This window comes from Limanda limanda, chromosome 4 (assembly GCF_963576545.1).
Source record: "Limanda limanda chromosome 4, fLimLim1.1, whole genome shotgun sequence".
Lineage (NCBI taxonomy): Eukaryota > Metazoa > Chordata > Actinopteri > Pleuronectiformes > Pleuronectidae > Limanda > Limanda limanda.
In genome coordinates this window covers 13,131,465-13,152,214 of record NC_083639.1, presented here as the reverse complement: position 1 = coordinate 13,152,214, position 20,750 = coordinate 13,131,465, and the positions used below count along the sequence as shown (strand labels likewise).

Genomic DNA, 20,750 nt, shown 5'->3' with positions numbered 1-20,750 from the left:
CATTATTAGGGATTCTCCAGTTGTTCATTCACTATTTAGTATCCACAAACTTTCAAATCAAGCTCTTGATTAAAAAAAAAGCCTCTCCGGATTTACCAGCCCCGTTTTGAAACAGCAAACGATCTGTTTCCTGTATTCTAGCTGTAGATTGCAACACTTTTTCTACAAGGAAATACAAATCTCCAAATCCCTTATTTTATAGGATTTTGCTTGGATATAAACTAAATTCAGAGTAGGTAATGTGATGTTTCTATTTATACACATGCTCTTGTCTTAAACGCACACAATTCTTCATACAAAGGATTCTTAAGTAATGCAAGAATAACTAATGGCCATGTATCACCTCAATTATCTTAATTTAGAAAATTGAAAGACGTTGGAAGAGAGGGTAAATTCAAACTCTTACAATTGGAAGATCTCTACTATGTGTGTTTCACATGTTTTCTGAATCTTCATCGCACTGAGGGACAGCCATGGTTAGGACGGCGCTGTCAGGAGCACTCACGCTACAATATCACTCAAACCTCCTCTTAAACTGCCCCTCCTGTCACATCAGCACAACTCAAAAACATTGCTTTATACATTGTCTACATGCACAGATACATACACACACACACACACCAACCTCAAATGCTTGCGCCTGTCAACACACACTCGCACACATACACCCAGACATACAATACGAAACACACAGATTGCAGAAAATCCATCAATATGTTCATGTTTTCGGAGAGGATGGTAACTGTAAAAAGAGTATGTAGTGTTAAAAAACAAGTTTTAAAAAAAGAAAGAAAGAAATATTGCCATAGTAGACAGCTGATAAACATGCACAGCGATTGCTTCTGCTCTCATAAGTCCGCCTAGAAATGAATGGTATAACCTTTCAGGCCTTGTTTTGAGAGGGCGTGGCCAAACACCACATTGCATGCTAGAATGGTAGATCCTTATAGATAATCTATGGCTTGACCTCTCCTTGCCTTTCTCCTCTTTCACCCCGTCTTCCCTCTCTCTCTCTCTCTCTCTCTCTCTCTCTCCCTCTCTCTCTCCCTCTCTGTCTCTCTCATCTCCTGCTATATTCCCACCTTGCCTGCTGTTGTGTTCTCCATGCCTACCACAGTCTTTCATCCCTCTTTTATTTTGTAGCGTAGTTTTTACTTTCCTTTTAAGTTACAAATGTGCATGCAGAAGCATCACTAAATTGTGGATGTTTTTAAAAGAATATTTTGTTGCTGAGGCCATGCAAAGTGTTTTGAATATTGCCCTTATATGTGGAAAATGTCTTCTGAATGCTTTACATAATTTCTGCTGTAAAATTAAATCAGAATAAAAAGAAAATTTGCACTTTAAGTTATTTTTGCCTGATTGATTTATTTCTCCAATGGTTTATAAAAGCAAAGTTGTTACATATGTTGTTGAAAAAAGGGTACGACAATATAAGCTAACTCTAAGAATCCAAACTCTAAACTTCCCAACTCACCAAACTTCGCAGGCGCTTCAGGCCTGATGAAAAGTTAAACATTCTGGAGTAATTCGAAATGGGCGTGGCAACATGGCTCAACAGGGCCTCCTAAAACGCAGCAATTCCGTCTGATTTAACTGATCTTCACGAAATTCGGAACACACGCGTATCATCAAATCTCGAAGATACATGGTCCAATCTTCTCCAAACTGAACATGTATGACAATGCCTCATGTACCAAACATGGAATTTTACTTCAATTCCACCAAACTTCTAATCTCATAATAAATGGGAATAATCTTCACGTCCTTCTATGGAATTTGAGTAGGGTTTGTGTGTCTTTGTAGAAAATAATCAGTCAACATAAAACACGACTGATTCAAATAAAGATAATGGAAACAAACATCTATAGGGAACATTAGAAAAGTTTATTTGTGATTGCATAGACATCAATTTTGAATTTTTCAAGTATAAACTTTTTCAGCATTCAGCTGCTTAACATTTATGACAAATGTGTGTTTCCGACCTCTTTGACTCAAAGTAACTATCGTATAAATACTTAAATAATTCAGTAGTATTTAATTTCAACTGCATAGATACAGTATTTTCTTGATAGGAGAACACATTTTCAAATAACTCTAAACTAATTCCCAACATTATAGTGAGGCCTTAATAATAAGAATTATTATTATTATTCACATTATCATCATTGTTGAGATTATTATTTTAAAAAATGAAATAATATCAATAAATAACCACAAAGAAATAATAATAAAATGAATATGATTGTCTGATTTATGTTTTCTGTCGAAGAAAACACTTTGAATCTGTAGACTGATGCCTAATAGTCTTATTATTGCCATTTGATGGCAATTGCTCATATACTGTAAGCCTAAATAAGTATATTTATTATTTTGAACAAAGGTTAAATGTTATTTCACAAGTTATAACAAAAGTGTCCCCAATTTTTTTTTAAATGCCCCTGGACTTAAGATAGTGGAGGCAAAAATTGCCCTGATGTACTCCTCCTCGCCATTGACTACAACCATGTCAGACTTTGTCAGAAGGGCCTCAAAACATTGATGATGATGATGAGTGGAACGATATATGATGAGAGTGGGAGAGGGAGAGAGAGGGAGAGAGAGAGGGGGGGGGGGCTCCTGGAAAAGTACTGATGTATTCTACCCTAGTCACGTTCTTTTTTTTTATACCGTAAAACTTTTCCTTTACCTTTGTCTCTAAATCGATCCCAAATGTGTCTCAGACACTCTTTCAACCAATGAGGGATCGTGTTACACTTGTAACTTATATTGTATTACTACTTTATTCTATTTAACATTTCTCTTAACATTGTTAAAAACAACGTCCGTGTTAGCGTGCAACTCTTGCGGATTATATGGTAATTACGGTAGAGAGCGGAAATACCGTCAGAATCGCAGCTGGTACAGCGTGGTAACTTCCGGTGAGCGGTGGCTCTACTGCCTCTACACAGACCCTTTTAGCACAGATTTTACTCTGTTTTTTTAATCAACATATGTACATATTTTTACGAGGCGTGGATTAACACCCACGGGCCGATGCTACCTGTGGGGTTTCCTCAAGGTTTGTGACGTCTCCTCCTGCTGCCTGCCCCCTCGCCGACTGGAGAAACAATGCAGGCCTAGCGAGCAGCTAACGGTAGCTAGCTAGCGGGAGCTAATCGGATAACGCTGGTCCAGCAGCAGACTGCAGTGGGATTTAAATCTAGGAGGAAGCCGATTTTCGACACTGTAATTTCCCACAATCCGGTATGTTACCACCACAAACGTGTTTTCTGTTCATTTGTCACACGATCTGTGTCTTTTAAGCGTATTTTTGTGAGGATAGTGGTAAAATACCCAACGACCTATTTTTCAGAAAGTTGAAGCGTCGGCTTTTTAGCATTAGCGAGCTATGTAGCATCGCCTTGTCGATCTGGTCCTGGAAGGCTGAGTGTGTCAGTGGAGTGAACATGTCTGTGGTCATCACACTGACATCCACACGATTGATGGAAGCTATTCTCTGGCAGCGATGCGATCACATTGACTCACAGCGGCCAACGCAGCTTACCTCTCACCGTGGTCCATCCCAGTCCCCCCACTGTCAGTGGACGCACCACTGTCTGCTTCTACACTTCATTTTCTCCCCACTGGAAATTGTGTTGAATCACACCCATCCGATACGATTGTGTTAAGTTTGAGTTTGTGTGGCTTTTCTTAGAAACGGGAGTGTCGGTACTGCCAATCAGGAACAACACAGGCTGTTTCCAGACGCGTAACTTCCCCACATTCCCCTTTGCACCCCACCCAAACAGAACAATACGAGGGTCGAGCCACGTACAAAGGGTCCTTCTTGGAAAGAAGCAGCCATGAAATCCACTTAGACATCGCACAGACGCATATCTCGTTCTGTAATCCATGTCAACATTGTGCTTTCTGATACATACCTGTCATTTCTCGTTCTTATTATAATACCGGTCAGAGTTGTACTAATTTCTCCATAAAATTAAGGATAATCTCGATAATCAATTAATCATTCTTCTAGCTTAAATGCAATATATGTATAACCGGTAACATATTTTATTATTTGTCTATACCACACAGACACACAGAATTAACCAACGTGATGATCAGGTATAATATCATTGATCAATATAGATTTCGATGAATGTAGACTAATATGTAATTAGTAGTCCGTATTTATTTACACTGTTCTTAGACTCTTTGATGAAAGTTGTATTAGTTCTGAATGATATGGTCATTTATATCAGAATAATAAAGTTCATATCAGCCGACATCAATCATTATCACAATAGACATCATATAATCATAATTATAATCAAATAATGACAAATACTTGATATGCTGCAAAACATTTTTACAACTCTGAGGTAGATCAACTATGGGTTAAAGGCGCCTTATTGTGTAAAATACATTTTCTGGTCTTTTACTATCCGTAACTACTTGATGGGGGTCAGTGGGGACCCTCAAAATATGAAAAAAGTCACTTGAAGAAATGTTATAGAAACGTTGCGTTTCCTACTTCCTTACCCTATGATGTCATTCTGGATCACACTTCTCTCAGCCCCACCAAGGCGGTACCAGTCCATCCTCACTCCCCATCACCACCCCTCCGCACCAAACTCGACACTGAAGGCCGGCACACGCTTCTGCAACTTCGGCTTTTCACGCAGTTGTGTCGACGGACTCGCTTTTAATTTACGGTTCTCCAAGGGTTGCAGGTGTTGCAAAGCGATTCACCGCCAGACCACCAGGCGGAGTAAGGTTTGCCACTGCTGCTCCTCATAGCCTTTTTCTGGCAGACAAATTTGTCCCATATCTTCCGTTATACAAGTGGTCATACTTTTGGATCTCTTCTGCCAAACGCTCTTCTATTTGGTCCATATTCGTTCTTCTAAATCTTCCGTGGTTTCTGCCGGTATTATGGGGCATGAAATCGGAAATGTGACTCCGGAAAGGATGTAGTTAGCAGACCAATCACAGCCTTGCGGGCTGCGTGAGGCTTGCGTAGCTTTGTCGTATTGTAACAAAAATTGGGCGACGCACACACACAAGGGGCTCTTGCGTGTCCCTGAAAACGCAGAAGCATGCATCGACCTTTAGCAGACATGTTGCTTACAAACAACACTGAAGAAACACTGCAGCATGGAGGGATGCAATGAAGAGAATGTGTCCGTTCACATGCCTCCTAAGAACGTTACTGTTCGAGACCAGCAGTAACGCTTTACTTCCTGTGACGTGCTGTGTTGGTGTGCTCAGTACGGAGTACAGTCTACGTTAATCTCTATTGAAACTCTGTTTTGAAACCCCTTACTGTAACTCGAGACGTCACCCCTACATTGGCCGACTGTCCTGCTAAAACACGAATAAACACGAGGACGGTCTAACTTGCCGTTCAGAAACCTCCTGTTGTAACCGACTGTAAATATGTGGCTGGTCTTCTATAGCTGCAAACATAACAACATGACTTTCAGCTGTGTTTACCAGAGAGAGTGAATGTGCCAGAATAACACCGGTCATAGGCCTGGTCGTGTGTCACTCAAAGTGCAGTCAGCCAATCAGAGGCAGGCAAAAACAGCCTGTTTTGTCTGCAGCTGGAGAGAGGGGATATGGAAATACATATTGCAGCAGTTTTACTACTTTAAACCACTGATATATCATCTTAAGGGTACCAATACCTAAAATTCAATCCCAGAAAGGTGTAAAATATGGGCCCTTGGATCCGGCTTTACTGTGCACAAGCATAAGTATTATAAGATACGATAAAAGAGCTGACATCAGGGAAAGTAATGAATAGGTAAACGTGCAATATAAATGCATGGAAATATAAAGATTTTTTATCTATGTATTGTACATCTGGAATGTTGCTTCTGATAAATTATATTTCATTCATTATTTATTGTTCTGTGTTGGCCTCCTGGTCTCAACTCTGGGGTGTCATGGTTGTGGTCCCCTGATAAAATCGGTCAGATCTTTATTTACTTGAGCTACTCCATCAAGCAGAGAAGAAATGCAGTTTTTCTTCATGAGACCACGCCTTGCCCAGAAAGTCCCCTAATTATCTTCAAATCCTGCCAGAATCCTACAAAGGAGCCCAGAGAAAACTGCAGAGTCTGGTATTGTCTATGCATATAAACAAACACCAAGTCAATGTTAAATTTTTGACCACAGATTGGTATCACTGGGGTTTTACCACCAACATGAATACTATTACCATATTACACTTACTGTTAGCCCGCAGCTGCTATGGCTCCAAGGACGATTTTTACTTTGCACTTAACTTTTGAACGTTTCTCAAAACGTAAAATGTGTGTCTCATAGTGGGTGTGTCTGTCAAGTGGGAGAACAAAGGGTTGAACTTTGGGCCTACTCTTAGTGGTATCCTGTTTATTCCTAGCCTGACGTTGTCAGACTCATTATTCTAGTCAGAATATGAGTCTGAGACCGCTCCATTGGGCTGTGATTATGGGGCGTGTTTCAACCGAACCAGGAAACCAAGTGCCTCTTCGCTCAATTGGATAGACCTACAACCAATCAGAGCAACGTAGTATGTGACGTATGTCAAGCGACGCATAGTTGTTGTCAGTTGTCTGTTTCAGGAGTTTATTCACTCTCTAAATAAATCAATGGAAATGCTGCTAATGCCGCTCGTATCTCCACCGGAGGCAAAGCCCCCAGGAAGCAGCTGGAGACCAGGGCTTCTTGTGAGAGCCCCGGCCGCCGGCGGCGTGAAGAAGCTCGCGATGGATCTCTCTCAGAGCCTCGCGACTCGCGACCGGCCCGGTACCGTTACCGGCCCGGGACCGCGACCCGCCGGTCCCGAGGCTCTGAGAGAGATCCGTCGCTACCAGGAATCCACGGAGCTGCTGATCCGCACGCTGCGCTGCATAGCTCCGCTGTCATGGCTCTGCAGGAGGACAGCGAGGAGGAGAAACGGGGGCTAATCGTTTTTTTCAAGCATTCACTTCCTTGTTGCTCCAACATTAACAGCGTCCCAACATGCGTCTTTTGTCTCATATGTGCTGAGGAGCGTAGCGCCCCCCCCCCCACACTCTCTTTTTATTTATATGACTGCTTGTGTGGCTGCAGCATCGGGGCCAGCTGATACATTAAACTTTTTATGAATCCCGTAGGAGGACGGCAAAAACATCTTCTCGATCTACAAATGCCTTGATCACGTTCCTCTGTTCCTCTTTCAAAATGAATGCGCTGTCGATGTCTCTGAAACAGACTCGATGGCAGCATCGACACATCTCAGCTCATAGATATAAACACTATATATGTCTGTCTCAGCTCTCCAGCGGCAGTCAGCGCTCTTTGCTGACGTGGTTGACTACGTCACTGTAGATCATCTGTCAATCATCGTATAAAGCCCGCCCTGACGATCTGATTGGTCCGTACAGCTTCTGTACGAGCATAGTTTCTCCCCAACGGAGCGATGCCAGACTGAACTTCCCGAACAACAAATGTTGTGGGCGGGGCTAAGTTCGTCTGGCACCCAGGCTAGTTTATTCCACATTCACTGATGTAAATGGGACAGGCTATTGTGTTTAAGATGAATGTTTACTACAATGTGATATACTTACATTGATTTTAAGTTTTTTTATAATTGTATTATCTTTGTTCATGATTTTTAGAATGAAATGTGTTTTGGAAGTTCAGGCTGTTTCCCTAACTTTCATCTCTGTCGTTTCAGCGATGAGCTCTCAGCTGCAGGTCTTCTCCCCCCCCTCGATCTCCTCCAGTGCCTTTTGCCGTGTGAAGAAGCTGAAGGTGGAGAGCAACGTTTGGGATGTGTCCACCACTGAAGCCTACAGCGCCATAGCAGGCCAGTCAGCATACACCTTCGCACCGGCAATGGCTGTGGCGCCCTTCGCACCATCCCTGGTCTTCCCCCCTTCAGCTCCTGGCTCCAGGGGTCAGGTGGTGGTGCGGGCAGCCGACAGCACTGGCAGTCTTCCCCGTGGTTCCAGTCGACGTGTCGCTGAGCAGGCAACGTCCTCCTCCTTCACTCATGCCGAGACCTCCTCGGAGACCAGGGGGCACCGGCACGGGCACAAGAGAAAAATGGAGGAGGCCAACGAAGGCAGCGGGAGTGGGTGTGGCAGTGTCCAAATATTAGAGGAGCTCTCAGCTCCTGCTGCAACCTACTCCAACCGTACAGGCGGCGGTGGAGGAGGGGGCACTGGCCAGTCGATACCCCACTCGGCTACAACCACCAAAAGCAGCAGCTCCAATGGGGAAGGAGATTATCAGCTGGTGCAACATGAGATTCTCTGCTCAGTGACCTGTAGCTATGAAGTGCTGGAGTTCCTAGGAAGAGGCACGTTTGGACAAGTAGCCAAATGTTGGAAGAGGGGCACCAATGAGATTGTGGCAATCAAGATCCTCAAAAACCATCCGTCTTATGCTCGTCAGGGCCAAATTGAGGTAACTGGATCCTTTTGTTGACAAAATGTGTTCCCTGTAACCTCTCTGTGCAGCGGTGACTGCTTCACCAGAGCAGCTCTTGTGCTGCAGCATTTTGGATCCATAGGTTAAGCGCCTCTGAATGAGAAATAGTTAGGAATTATTAATTTCTAATCTTTTAACCCCAAAATGATAGTGATGGCACTGGACAAATTAATTGTGGTTGACTAGAGTGTAGATTTATTTAAATTGAAAAATATCCCCAAATAGGCCGTTACTTTTCACAACATCTAAAAGCAGCTTTTCAACGATGTGTTCCCCTGAACAACAGGCTCAATTTGTGTTGGAAAATAATCCTTACATTAAAGGAATGAGTTAGTAGAATGGTGTTTACATGGGTCAATGCAGATGCCTCACAGATATGTTGGTGGTGGTGGTTGGGGCCGTTAGACTGAAATAACCCTCAGATTGAAATACATCTAAATTGAATGTGCCTCCACTTCAGCAACTGTTATTTCACGCCGTAATAGTTTTGTTGCAAAATTTCCAAAACTTGCTTCCTTCATTGTTCTTACATGTAATGGTGTTAATCATGTGTGTGCCAGCATTTAGTAAGTCACATGTTGTTTCTCTCTCTTTAATAGGTGGGCATCCTGAACCGACTGAGTGCAGAGAACGCAGATGAGTATAACTTTGTGCGTTCGTATGAATGCTTCCAACACAAGGGCCACACCTGCCTGGTGTTTGAGATGCTGGAGCAGAACCTGTATGATTTTCTCAAGCACAGCAAGTTCAGCCCGCTCCCCCTTCGCCACATCAGACCCATCCTACAGCAGGTTGGCAAAATGCTATGATGCACATTTTCTACATATTTTTGGGAATCATGTAATTACCTGGCATTTTCTTACTTCAACTTTGTTGTGGATCCCCAGTTGTTATTCTAGTTGTAAATATCTCTGTGTTTGTATCTTTAGGTGGCTACAGCCCTAATGAAGTTAAAGAGCCTGGGTCTGATTCATGCCGACCTAAAGCCTGAGAACATCATGCTGGTCGACCCCCTCCGACAGCCCTACAAGGTGAAGGTCATTGACTTTGGCTCAGCAAGTCATGTGTCCAAGGCTGTTTGCTCCACCTACTTGCAGTCCCGCTACTACAGGTCGGTGGCATCCAACTGTGCTTTGTTAGCCTAAATACATCTTGTAATCGTATTAGCATGAGTGCTGATAGTAAGTCATGTTTTTATGACTTTTGACCTCAGCTGTAATTCTTTGGTTCTAGTCCTTTTATCTTCTGTTGTTTGCTTTCTAGGGCTCCAGAGATCATTTTGGGTTTGCCGTTCTGTGAGGCCATTGACATGTGGTCTTTAGGCTGTGTGATAGCTGAACTGTTTCTGGGTTGGCCTCTCTACCCTGGAGCTTCTGAGTATGACCAGGTCAGTGCATCGATGTATATACAAATATATATTTGACTTGTCATTTTGTCATGAGTACTTAAACATAGGTAAATAGTTCATGGCGAATAAAGGCATCAGCCAATCATGGGACTTTATTATATTAAAGCTATACAACTTCCTCAGCTGAAGCTTTAGCATCTCACTGCAGGATCCCAATCTCTCCTACTGACTTTCAAAAGTGAATATCAGGATCCAGGACTGGTGAAGTCTTAACCCTAGGGCTGCATGATGTATACAAAATTTATTATCATCGGGGTATCAATTTTCGCGATCTATCTATCGCAAAAGACTGCGAAAAATTATGTCATGTGCCATGCATTCACACTCTGCATGCCATTGTATTGGACCAATCAGATGGAGCCCTGCTGTAGAGACGTCTAGTGTTCACGTTCGTCCTGTGGTTGAATACATAAAGAATTGCGTAGCTTATCTATTATAATCCCAAAGCATGTGGGAAACGTAATCGCACGAACACACAACACTGATTTTGCTTATCTCAACCTCTCTTTCTCTCTCTATCTTTTTCTTTTTTTTCTCCTGCTTGCTAAGTGCAGTGCCAATGATAGACATTGAGAAGAGCGGTACATTACAGACAGAGCCACTAAAAACTGTTACAAAAAAAACAATTTAACCATAAGATTTTAGTCTGTAACAGGCCATGGTACTACTGTACAAAAACTCATATCGTTTTGTGCTCCGGAAGAACAAGCTAGACCACACACTTCAGGGGTATTAAAGTTAATCATTTAATAAGGTTTTTGTGGTCTTATTGATAGAATTTGCTGTTTGCTGTCTTTTTACAGATTCGATACATCTCCCAGACTCAAGGCCTTCCAGCAGAGTATTTACTGAGCGCTGGCACTAAGACTAGCCGCTTCTTCAACCGAGGCCCTGACTCCAGCTACCCACTCTGGAGGCTGAAGGTGAATAAAGCGACATATAAAATGGTGTTAATCATGTTTAAAAGGTTTAACACTTAACATGTTTTTTTCCTGCCATCTGGAAAAAGTTAATTATGCCAAAATTTGGGCCTAGTAAGACCGATTTTCATTATATATTATGCATTTTTCCAGACCCCATCGGAGCATGAAATGGAGATGGGCATCAAGTCCAAGGAGGCCAGGAAGTATATCTTCAACTGTCTGGATGACATGATGCAGGTATAAATGGCAAATTTTCACATTATACTTAAAGCATTGCACTTCACACACCGGTTTTTTTGTGGGGGTTCTTAAATGCACATATCAGGAAATACCTGATATTGTTAGTTTGACCTATTTGTGGGTAATTCTGTGAATTCCAGGTGAACCTGTCGTCCCATTTGGAGGGGACGGACATGTTGGCTGAGAAAGCTGATAGACGAGAGTTTATAGACCTCTTAAAGCGGATGCTCCGACTGGATGCAGACAAAAGAATCACACCTACAAAAACTCTGGGTCATCCCTTTGTCACAATGAGCCACCTCATGGATTATCCCCACAGCTCCCAGTAAGTGTTTGTACTGAGATGTACTTATATTTATTTATATAGGTTAGTGTTAATTGAAATGCAATCACTGAGACACCATCCCTCTTTCCTTTTCAGTGTGAAGTCCTGCTTCCAGAACATGGAGATCTGCAAGCGCCGGAGTGCCTACGACAGCGGCAAATCCTTGTACTCCACCAGTGCCGTCCCCAGTGCTGCCGCGGGCAACCTCACTGTCACCTTCAGTAGCCAACTCAACCAGCATAACCAGGTACGACTCATCTCCTCACCATAAACTCTTACCTTAGTTTTGGCACCTGTTTCTCCTCCAGTGTTAAGCAGTGGTGTTTCTCTAACAGGTGCCTTCAGCGGGGGGAGCGTTGCCTTTGCTGAACTACCAGCCAGCTCTGTACCAGCAGGCCACCATCAACATTCCCGGGCTGGCTCAACAGAGTGTGCCGATTCCAACGCGTCCTGCGGGGCTGTGTAGCCAGGCAGAACCCTTCCAGCAGACCCTCATCGTCTGCCCACCCTCCACTCTCCAAGGTAACCTAAACAGTTGCATCCACACTGGAACCATGTAGAACAACACAAGGGGTCTTCATTATGGGCATGTTTGAAGGCAGAACATGGCTGTGATTTGAAAAAAGTTATATAAAATGTAGCCTTTATCATCAACGGAGTGGGGTGTTTCCTATTGAACATGCACACAGTGCTCGATCCTGTGCATGTGATTCACAATGGCTACTGGACTGCAATGAACATATCCTGGATTCTATAACCAATACTTGCACACCTATTATTAGGGGATACCTGCTGTGCATACAAACCTACTCTGTGTCATATTTTACTGACATTGTTTGTGTGGAAATGTCCATTTCCAGGGCTACAGCCATCCAATAAGGGTTCCACTTTCCCTGTGAGGATGGAGAACTCTCTACCTATTGTACCTCAGAACCAATCTGCTCAGGCGCTGCAGATCCAGCCAAGTTTGCTCACCCAGGTAAGAGTTTGTAAAAAATGAGTTTTGTCAAATTTCATATGTTGTCTTGGGGTTCTTGTTTCAAAAAGACTTGTATTTTTTTTCCGTCATGTTCATTGCAGGTGACCTGTCATTACAATGGCAATATGATCGGCTTGTTGGCAAAATTTGAAGAAGTATTGCACCTTTTTGTTTACAGCAGTGCTTTGATCTGAGAGTTCCATGAGCCTTACCTTGTCCATAGTCTGTAAACTGTTCTGATGAACACCAACTTCAGACCTAACAAGCTCATGTTCCCACTTCAGACTGAAGCAGCGACATTGTCACATCGACAGACTATCTGATGGAGTCAGCATGTGTTTGACCTCTGGATTTGGCTCAGTGAAGTAGCATAATTCTCAGAGAGAGAAATGATTATAATGGATACTGACATTTAAATGTCATACTAGGAGAAAGGACAAGAGGGAGAAAAAGGGATAGGATGAAGAAAGATAAACCAAGAGTAGGCGCATGGTTTATGAAAGAGAGAGTGTATGTTGACAAATGGAGACAGACTGCAGCTAACACAAAACTATTATTGGGTCATTTTCACCATTATACTTTAACACTTTTTATGTAATGAATGGGGCTAAACTTGAGACTGGAGGTAAGGCTAATTAATTAAATCCATATGAATATTACCCACGTGAGTAAACCTGCATCATTTGCAGAGAGTGAAAGTTGTTGAGATGTGATAAAGGTGTCTGTAGATTTGTCACATTAGGTTGATCTATTTTCAGTATTGTACAACTGTCATTCAGTTGCAGTCACTTTCCTTTCATTCCAGCAATTCCTCGCTCTTGACACAATGCACACGAACACGTCTTCCATCAATCAGTAACCTAAACTCGATGCTGTGGTAAAAATCTGACATCTGTGAATGATGACATGTCTCGAGCACCGAGCTGAAAGCGGTGGGGTCCAGGTTTGCTTATTCGTGGATGCAATGATTTCATCCAGAGAGAGGTTTCATTTCAGTGGAGATGTTGGCTATTTTAATGCATTTACACAGCTGATTTTTGAAATGATGGAGGGCTGTGGCTTAAATGAAGCTGCTTTTGTTGTTTCTGTTCCTGGTGACTGCATCTTGCCTTGGATTTGCTTCCAAAGCTTGACTGCCAGGCCTCTCTTATTCCCAGTCTCCTCTCTGGGATGGAGGCCAGATGTGCAGTGTCGGAGAGACTCATCTGGCACAAAAAGCTAGTTCATTTCAATTTGTTTGCTAAATTTAGAACTGGTTGCTGGAACCGACAGAGGTTAGGTGTCCAGATGGCCGGTGGTGCGAGTGTGCAGCTGCTTTCATCGGCTCCGTCCCTTCATCGTAATGAGATTCAGCCTTGAAGGGCATCACGTTTCGTCCAACCCTAACCCTGCCCTCCCCTATCCTCCCCTCCCTCCCTCCTCCAGGGTTCCTGCACACCCCTGATGGTGGCCACCCTCCACCCACCCTCAGCAGGCATAGCCCCCCAGTATGCTCTGCCCCTTGGGCTGGGCACCGGGGTGGGTCGGCCCACCCTCCTGGAGCACACAGCCACAGTGCTGGTAAAGCAATGATGACCTCCCTGGAGGAAGACACGCATATGCACACTCGCTCTCCCACTAACAATGCCATCTCTCTCTCCTGCCCTCACTTTCCATTTTCTTTTCATTTGTTCACAATTCTTCCTCTCCCTCTGTGCCACACGTCGTATGTGGGTTGTCTTTATTTGATGCATCATACTTCTACATTCTCCCTCCTCACAAGCATTTGTCAGAATCATGGCTGATCAGTGTTTACTAGTAATCAATAGCATTTTTGGGTCTATATTGATCACCATTGTTTGCATGGTGTTCATGTTTTAAAATTTGCCTCTGTGACAATCAGAATTTAGATTTACAGTCACTCCAGTCCTGATGCCACCGCCCCCCCCCCCTCTCGCCCTTCACACACTGTCATTCCACCCCCCACAGTCTCTCCCCATAGGTGTGCTGAGGGCATGGAGCGCATGTGCTGCTGAGTTGTTCTGCGCTTTGCTTGCAGCTTCTCTTGTCCTGTCCATCCTTGATTTCAGCAGAGGAGGCTGCGGCCACAGAGCTCACTGAAGCCAGACTCCACAGCCCCGACTCTGACACACATCTTTTTGTTTCAGCCCCAGAACATGTGGCATGCCTTTTCCCCCAAGACAGCTTACCAACAGACAGTTTTTGCATCAGTGAACTAAACTAATCTCCAAGTGTTTCTTCTTTAACAGGCACCATGGTTCTTTGAATACTTGTCTTTATACCTGATCTGACTGTTGACGGTGTTTCATTGTCTGTGCTTTGCATGATATCCTCCTGTGAATTTGTTATAGGGCTTTGCTTTAATAAGAGAATGGCTTGGGAAAGGTTGCTCGCTTGTCTTAGCTTCATGCTTTGGCTCATAGAAGAGATTGCCCATTGTTTTTGCCTCCTCAGTTTTGGAATTTGTTTCTCAGCATGGCTCATTGTGTGCGGACCATTCCAGAAATCAGATAATCGGTTCATGAGTAGCCGATCCTTGATTTTCTATGTTCTGAATTGAGAGTCTCTGTCGTTTTTTCCCAGCAGGCCTGGCCCACTGGCACCCAACAAATCCTCATACCATCCTCATGGCAGCAGGTCCCAGGCTTGGCCATCCACAGCGCCGCCCACCAGACGACCATCGCAGAATCTCCCCTCAAAACACTTCACTCCGATGCTTCCATACAACTGGGACAGAGCTGGAGGTCGGTCATTAGAGTTTGTTACAGAGGCTCACGGAACATCAACCCTATCTAACATGGCTACTTATTGTCCCCTCAGAATAATGAGTTTTCCCTTGTGTTCACGTTTCATGTTGTTAGTGTTTCAGTTGTGTCTGTCACTAACTAGACTGATCTTTGAACACAACAGAAGCACAACCCAAGCCAGGAGTCAGCAGGAGAGGAAGAAGGTGAAAGCCAGACGTGGAGAGAACAGAAACAGGTCGGTAAAGCCCTGTAGTTTTTAATCAAAAGATTATAATGGTAGACAAAATCATACATTGAATAATGAACGGTTAAAACAAAATTATTTTCTCATGTGGCAGCAACACAAGTTTTTCATTAACACTTTGAGGGAATTTTTACAAAGCGGGTACAAAGATTAACAGATTTAGATATTCAGAGTTTTTGGTCATAACTCACATTTTATACACTTATTATGACAATACAACGTAAAAACGTTGTATTGAATTCCTTCAAAGTCCTTCAAAGTCTTCACTACCATATATTATGAGTCTGGATTGACATTTAGTTTGTAATGGATTCCAGATTTATTTAATTTTTCTTGAAACATTTTGAGTTTCCTTCTGTAGAGTTTAACAAAATTTTGAATGAAACAGAACTTCTGTGCGTTCATTTTTCCGTGTGGTTTTTATGTTTTATTAGTCACACTTTCCTCTCTGAGAAAATTAATTAACGGCATTATTTTGGTTTTTCTAGGGGTGTATCCGCAGCATCGTTACTCGGTGGTATCAACCCATCCAGTTCAAGCGCCACATTGTCCCAACCAATCATCATCTCTGACACACCCAGCCCAGCAGTCAGCATTATCACTATTCACAGTGACACGGACACTGAAGATGAGCGCAAGTTCCATCCAGCCAGGTAAGAAAAGGAGTCCTCTGGACTAGAGATGAAATGCTTCGACAATATTCTTTCATGGTTTTAATGACCACCTAACTTTTCATTTAGGTGGACCAAAAATGTTTCACTCGACTTTAGCACTGCAGTAATACACCAATTAAACCTTTTCTTGGCAGTTCCCATTTCCATTGGTTATAGGGCTGGGATCAATAAGATCAATTGGGATCCATTCAGTAAGGGATATTTCATTATCATCATCAGTGTTGCCACAGTTACTTTGAAAAAATAATCTGATTACTGATTACTCCTTTAAAAAGTAACTAAGTTAGATTGCAAGTTACTTTATTAGTTACATTTAACAGCTGCCGACAACACCCCCGCCGCCTCAACATAAAAATGACAACCGGTTTTGTCAACACCCACTTTATTAGAAGTGCATTTTTAACAGTAATGTACACAACAACAACTTATAATGGATCTCCTGACATTTTAAGTTGAACTATTTCCTGAAAAAATACATGTTTTTATAAAAATAAAATAAAGACAGTCTTTCTTGAATTCACTTAACATAAATACTTGTTGTTTTTTTTATAAAAAAATAAAAAATAAAATAAAGAGTCTTTCTTGACTTCACTTAACATAAATACTTGTTTTTCTAAAATAAAATAAAGACAGTCTTTCTTGACCTGACATATTTAACTGTTAGCACTGTAATGGCAAAACGTACCAGTTATGATCTACATTGTTTATAAATGTAACTATTAAATTATTTTCAACATTTTTTATGAACATTGTACCTGTTGTCCACAGCATTAGAGAAGCAAGGAGTGGTTCTACAAAACAAAACAAGTGTATAACACCACATGTAGGCTGATAGCATTTCTACATTTGTAACTTTGGCCTAATCTTATGTTGTAATCGCATGTTATGAGTGAAACAGTGGAGTGGGGCGAATGGTCCGCACCAGTTCTAAGTCAGCTGCTGCTAGGCGCCAGCCTAACATGGTTTGGATGCAGAGTCCCCGGCCTCTTCCTCCCCCATGTGGACGACACACTGCCTCTTCCTCTAACTTGGTGCTTTCATATAAATATTAAACTAGGCCTGGCTGTCACAATAACAACTTTTTGTTTTTACTGTGAGCTTTGCACCTTCGTAATCAACATTGATTATAAAGATCATTTAAGTTTACCTGATAAAACTCTCTAGAATTTGACTGTGGTTAATTGCAAAAACAGTAACTGTTTCACTTCTACTCGGACATGTGCCGGCTGTGCTCATCCTATATTTGTAGTTTAAAAACTATTGAATATCCACCCGCTCTGTCCCACTATGATGACATTTTTTCTGCTGTTTTCTAAATTTCTGTATTTGATCTGTGTATAACAGTGTTCTTTTTCTTACACAGCGTTGGTCTGAGCCAGCGTACTAATGTCATCAGCTGTGTGACGGTGCACGACTCTGACTCGTCCACAGCCAGCCCCCTGACTCCTCTACCCCGCACAAGCACCATGTCCTCACGCCAAGTCAAGTCTCTGGCAGTGGTGGCACCTTCTGTCAAAGCCCAGGGCTCCGAGAGAGGAGCGGCCTCACGTGGACGCTTGGAGACCGGTGAGTGTCATTTGTGAGCTATCAATAAAATGTATCTTTTGGATGAAAAAGCAAAAAACCATATAACCTACAACTTCGAATCCTCAGGGAACTACATGAAGCCCAAGAGATCCAACAGACAGCCGTGCAGTTCAGGGGAGACCATGGAGCACCCCCTCAACCTCAGCCAGGTGAGGCTTCTGTTGTGTTGTTGATAATAACTTATTATTTGTTTTTCCTTTTAAAGACACACTCTAAAACCTAAGCATTGTATTAACACAACTACCCACAGCCGGAGGGCTTTGACAAGCCGACAGTGTTGCCAGCTTTTACAAAAATCTTATCATCTAAGGTAGAGATAGAGAAATGGAAATGCAAAACATTTGATAACAATTGGCTTTCAACAAAATCATTGCTGTTTTTCTCTAAAGTTCATGAACAAAAAACAACCCAAAAAAAATCTGGAAAGTGTCAAAGATTTTTATTGTGGCAGAAAACTAAAGTTATGGGCATGTCCTAGAAAAAGAGTATATTGCCCTCTGCTGGACAAACCTTGTAACGGCAGGAGAGTGTAAATGATCTGAAACAAACTTGAGTATTGATGAAATGGTTGTTTCTGCCAAATTGTGCCAGCACCATTCATCTGTGCTGAGTCGCCTCCTGCTGATAACACTGGCTCACCAAAAACCGGCACTTCTCTGAAATATCTTCTCACAGTTGTGTGCATTAATTACAAACCTGTCCCTATTTTTTTTTTATTCAATCATTTATTTGCAGTCATGAAGATTTTTTTTGTGCTTGATTTTTCATAAAGCAAACCCCTTACCTTCTTTTCAACTTCTAGAGGGACGGGTGGTTTAGGGTAGAAAATAATGACTTATTGTGAGTAGGAGTTATTTATGGAAAAAGAATACTGCAGTTTTCTGTGGATAAAACTAAAATACTTGAATGGCGTGGTATTGGATTGCTACATTGATTTGTGTACTATATTGCCGATGCTGGTGTTGGAAAAATCTCTTAACGTGTTCTGCCGTCTGATGTTTATTTCTCTGCTCAGGTTCAGCCGGTGGTTTCTTCATCTCAGGAGCGCTCTGGGTTGTCCCACTGTGACTCGTCTCTGCGTCGCCAGCAGACGTTCCCCCCCGCCCTCTCGGCCTCCCACTTCAACTTCCCCGAAGTGTCCGCCCTGACGTCCGTCTCCTGCCCCGGCCCGAGTCTGTACACGTACCCGGCCTCCACCGCCCTCTCCTCAGCTTCTCAGGCCATGGAGCAGCTGCTTGGCCGTGGTCACAGCAGCCACGGACACTCCCCCTCCACCTATGCAGCAACATACACCTCATCCTCTTCCTCCAGGAGAGACTCGGCCGGCCGCAGGGATTCCGTCAGTAGCCTGCTGCACGGCCTCCCCACAGCCTACCAGCATCAGTTCGCCACTGGTTCCCCTTACGTCAGCGTGACGCCCCGGGCCGAGGCTTACACTGCCTACCAGCTGAGTCCCAGGCGGCTCACCCAGTACCCGTTCCTATAGGGAGACACACACACTTCACTTTAAACAAAGGAAGAAAAAAAAAAAGTCTGCTTCCCTTCATGCTACCACAAAGGGACATTTAAACTGTGTTTCTAATAGAGTAACTGTCAATCACTTTTTTGTTAGCTGCTTTTGTCCACTAGGCAGAATTTCCCCTCCAGCTGTGGACTGTTTGAGTGTTTTTGAAATGTTCTTTGGTATTATTTGATATCGTATCAGTTAGTCTTCCCCTCAAGGATATAGTTTATAGCCCATATTTTATCCCAATCTTATCCCGATGTACTCGTCTAGCATTGGTCAATGTGTTATACACCTGTAAATCTTGAGGTTGTGTGTGTGTGTGAAGAGAGATTTTCCTCCTGTCACAAGCTGCAACGACACTTTTAGCTTTTAGACGTCTGTCCCACGACGACCATCACGATCCCTCGTCACGAAGTTGTCCCACTAATCAGCGAGGCCCTATGTTTTTAGCAAATATAATCATGACTGTACCCTTTACTCACATATGTCTTTCACTATGTTTATTAAATTATGTTTTGTCGGTGAGAGGTAGGAAGAGGAACGTCCATGATGTGGAATAAGAGAAAAATGGTAAAAAACTGTGATGGATACATGTTAATTTAAGTGCACATGTGATAGTCTGTTAATGTAGTGACTTTGTTTAGACAGGATTAATCATGTCTGTTTTGTTTCTTTTCAAACTGCATCAACTGAGTGCTGAATGTATTTATGAAGTACAGAGGAGTGGAAACACCATCCTGAGGAATGACGTGAAAAGCTTTTTGTTTTAGACAGTTCAAAAAGAGAGAAAATGTACCCTTTTTCCCTCCTTTCCTTGAAATATGAAAAATCAAGTTACACCTGGACTGAAAAAAAAAAATCTATTATCTGTGAATCTGTGTAGGACCTGCTCATTATTAAAATTGATATATGGCCAGTTTTAACAGCTTTTGAATATATATATATTATGTATATTATTTGGGTGGGGCTGAATATTTGTCCTGTTTTCTCCCCTTGACACTTTAGAAATGCTCGCTATAGTTTTAACAAACCACCCACACTGCTGTACGATGACTGACAGATGATAAAGTTGATAAACCGCTGGCTGATATGTCAGTTGGGGTTGGAGGAGAAGCCGTTAAGTCTCTGGCCGCCGTTCAATCACAGGTGGAGTGTCTTCCTCCACCAGAAAAAGGGTTTTCCACACGGCCCGTTTGAATTCAGAGCCGATCTCCTGCCACCATGTTGAGCTCGAGGACGAGAGCGTTCAGATGGTCTCTGTGGGTCCTGAAATGTTTTTCCTTTATTTTAAGTAACCTTTCCTGTCGTTTGCATCAGTTTTGTGTTGTCTGAGTATTTAACTGTTTCATCTGAACATAGTATAGTTCAGAGGCTCTTTGGTAGAACTAATTCAGGGAAAAAGGTTTCAGCTCAAATAATCCACCTTCACTGTTTTCAATAAAATAACCATAAATTCACAAATGTGTTGATTTTTATTTTAGCACAACTCAATGATTTACTTTCCCACATGACTCTAAAAAAAAGCAACTGCTACAACTCAGTGTAACTTTAAACATCAAGGTCATAAACCTTATCAAAGGTTATAGTACTATAACAGTTTAATTTAGCATCTGACATGTCACGGCGCATAGACACTTCAACGCCACACAATGGGAAAACAAGAAC

At 42.6% G+C, this 20,750-nt stretch overlaps 1 protein-coding gene across 1 annotated transcript; it reads left to right on the top strand.

Annotated features, from left to right (window-relative positions):
* Positions 1–2,925: 2,925 nt before the first annotated feature.
* Positions 2,926–20,546, top strand: hipk1b (homeodomain interacting protein kinase 1b). Its single transcript, XM_061069608.1, has 18 exons — positions 2,926–3,246; positions 7,694–8,427; positions 9,051–9,242; positions 9,381–9,562; positions 9,715–9,838; positions 10,663–10,782; positions 10,933–11,019; positions 11,163–11,347; positions 11,444–11,594; positions 11,683–11,869; positions 12,208–12,326; positions 13,752–13,886; positions 14,910–15,070; positions 15,237–15,308; positions 15,806–15,970; positions 17,355–17,557; positions 17,645–17,727; positions 18,594–20,546. Exons 2-18 carry the CDS (start codon positions 7,696–7,698, stop codon positions 19,062–19,064), a joined length of 3,369 nt encoding a protein of 1,122 aa, XP_060925591.1. The 5' UTR covers positions 2,926–3,246; positions 7,694–7,695; the 3' UTR covers positions 19,065–20,546.
* Positions 20,547–20,750: the final 204 nt, after the last annotated feature.